The 2,648-nt window shown below is 35.2% G+C and overlaps 1 protein-coding gene across 1 annotated transcript in view; it reads right to left on the reverse strand.

Moving 5' to 3' along the window:
* LOC107750204 (vesicle-associated membrane protein-associated protein A-like) overlaps nt 1-2,648 on the reverse strand; it is a 30,048-nt gene that overhangs the window by 11,932 nt on the left and 15,468 nt on the right. The window contains exons 2-3 of the mRNA XM_016565483.1: nt 411-563; nt 141-244 (exon numbers count right to left, since the gene is read on the reverse strand). Coding sequence (XP_016420969.1) covers nt 141-244; nt 411-563 — 257 coding nt within the window. The remainder of the gene's footprint in view (nt 1-140; nt 245-410; nt 564-2,648) is intronic.

Consider the following 2,648-nt stretch of genomic DNA (forward strand, 5'->3'; position numbering starts at 1 on the left):
CACACACTCTCACACACACTCTCACACACACTCTCACACACACTCTCACACACACTCACACACACTCGCTCACACACACACTCGCTCACACACACACACACACACTCACACACAGTTATAGAAAGTGACAGGAGGTTCACCATGGCTTCTGTGTCTGTAGCGGCTGCGGGGGCGAAGATGGTCTGTACCATGAACTTGTGTTTACTCTTCTCATTGGGGTCGTAATCAAACGGCTGCAGCATAACTGAGACATAAAGACAATTATCAACACACAAAACTGAACATGAGAGTACAAACATTTCTATAAACATGCATAATGTGACTTATCAGCACATAATTACACACAAAAAGTTTTACATAAGAATAAGAATATTTTAAATGCGATAATAGTAAAAACACATGAGACTGACCTGAGATGGTGAGCGTGGCCCCGGGCTCGATGATGCCGCTGTTCGGCCGTACGCAGTATCTGCGCGGCGCTGTGGTCTTCACTTTGAAACATACTTTCCTCTCTGACGGATTCTTGAGCTTCAGGTTAGCAGTGACGACATCTGTGAAAGGACCTGAGGAGGAGGAGAAGAAGAGGAGAACTTCACATTAGATCATCCACTTTCTGTTGCTCTGGGTAAAATCCTGGTCCACATAAAAACATTCAACACCAGAAGTATCTGGTTAAAACACTGTGAGAAGATCTGAAACCTCAGAGAAAACATAACATGATAATATGATGCATTCATGGAAGGGATGCACCGAAATTTCGCTCATGCTTAAAGTCCACAAAAATACAGCGCCGGCAGGACATTTCTGTGTAGTAAGCTTGTTAATAATAATAATAGCTTCGTAGGACTAGCCTATACACTATTTGGAAAATTAAACAAACAAACGAGAAAAAAAAAAAAAAACTTCTATCTGATTCTGTTGCACATAACCGAATAAAAACAATATATTGATATTTAATATTAATATATTTTATGTCCGATTTTATTGTGTTACTTTCAATAAAAGTGTGATTATTTTATTGGCTTGTATTTTTTAAATTCAGTATCATTGAAAAAAATATTTAGTTAAATTAAAAAGTCTTACAACATTACTTTATATTATTTAATAAAATATTACAAAGCATTTTCGGTTCCGGTTTTCAGAATTTTCATTTCAGTGCATCCCTAATTCATAGATTTTAAAATGACTTAAAGGACTGTTTATTCATAAAAACGTTTACAAACAAAAATTTCTTTTTTTTTCAATTGTTTGTGATGTTGCACATCAACGTGAAATCCAAACAGATCCTCTTTTCTTTAATTTATACTTCTTAACCCTGTAATTAATATATATATTTTTTTATTTTTTTTTATGGAACAGTCTAGTGAACCTTTAGGCAAAATCTAAAAAAAAAAAAAAAAAAGTCTGCATATGTGTTTGTTTTGTATCATATTTGGCTTGTATGGCTCATATAGGGAGAATATGAAGCTCACTGTTATTGAGAGACTCAAACTGAGCAAAAATATGAATTTTCTGCAGATGCTGGTATCTGCTGCTTGTAATGTAAATCAGTGAGATCTTTATAACAGTACAGCAGACACTACATCTCCAGTAGGGGTGTGCGATATTGACAAAAAATTATATCTCGATATTTTCTGGAATTTTATCGATAACAATAGTTAGACGATATTTTGCTGAGTGTGTTATTGTGCTGGTACCTTAAGGACTGCCGAAGACAGGGTGGACGTTTGTAGAATTATCAGCAGACTCTACAGGCTTGTGAAATAGGTTGAGAAAGACTGTGGTTGCCTTTCAAACCCATCACATGCAGACAAGGCCTTCAAGCTATAACTCGTGTGTCAAAGAAAGACAATACGCGAGAGACGACGAGATGCCAGCACTTCAAACAAAGGCAGAGATGAACAGATTCAAACACGTTCAGAGTCTCTCTGAAACAAACAAACACAAAAGACTCCACTGTATTTTAACCGCTCACAGTCGGCCGCCTTTATTGAATCACCTAACTGCTAAAGCACCATGAAAATCACAATTTACTGGCATTTCAAACAGCACTATTTTTGAGGGTCGTTTAAAGAGACTCGTATGACCGAGCGAACATCACACCATATACTCCCCACAATCCACCGGGAAACTCAACACAGCCATTCTGTGGCACAAGTGCAACCTTTATGCTTATATACCAATCAAGAAAACGAGCAACAAGAGCAAACTGTGGCCCTTGAGCTGTTCTGATTTCTTCTGTGCAAAACATACGGTATTAGAAGCTATGATCCATAAACGTGACGAACACGGAGGCTCGGAAAACGATGTTAAAGTTGACATGTGTGCTTGAAGGATACAACAGAGACCGTGTCAGAGCAGAATAAATGACATTAACCTGCAGTCTGGTGGATGACGCATGAACGTAATATGCAAGAAATAAAACAGGTTTGATTCAACCTCCTCAGTTTGTGAAATAATTAAGCAAAATAAAATTAATTAATTAAAATAATATTTATAATAAATAATATATATTATATTATTATTTATTATATATAATATATAATAAATAATTAATTTAAATATAATTAAATTAAATTCGGTTAAATTAAATTCATTAAAATGCTAAATAAAATAATTTATTTTATTTATAAAATAAAATAAAAAAA

Source organism: Sinocyclocheilus rhinocerous, unplaced genomic scaffold (genome assembly GCF_001515625.1).
Source record: "Sinocyclocheilus rhinocerous isolate Xijiao unplaced genomic scaffold, SAMN03320098_v1.1 scaffold242, whole genome shotgun sequence".
Lineage (NCBI taxonomy): Eukaryota > Metazoa > Chordata > Actinopteri > Cypriniformes > Cyprinidae > Sinocyclocheilus > Sinocyclocheilus rhinocerous.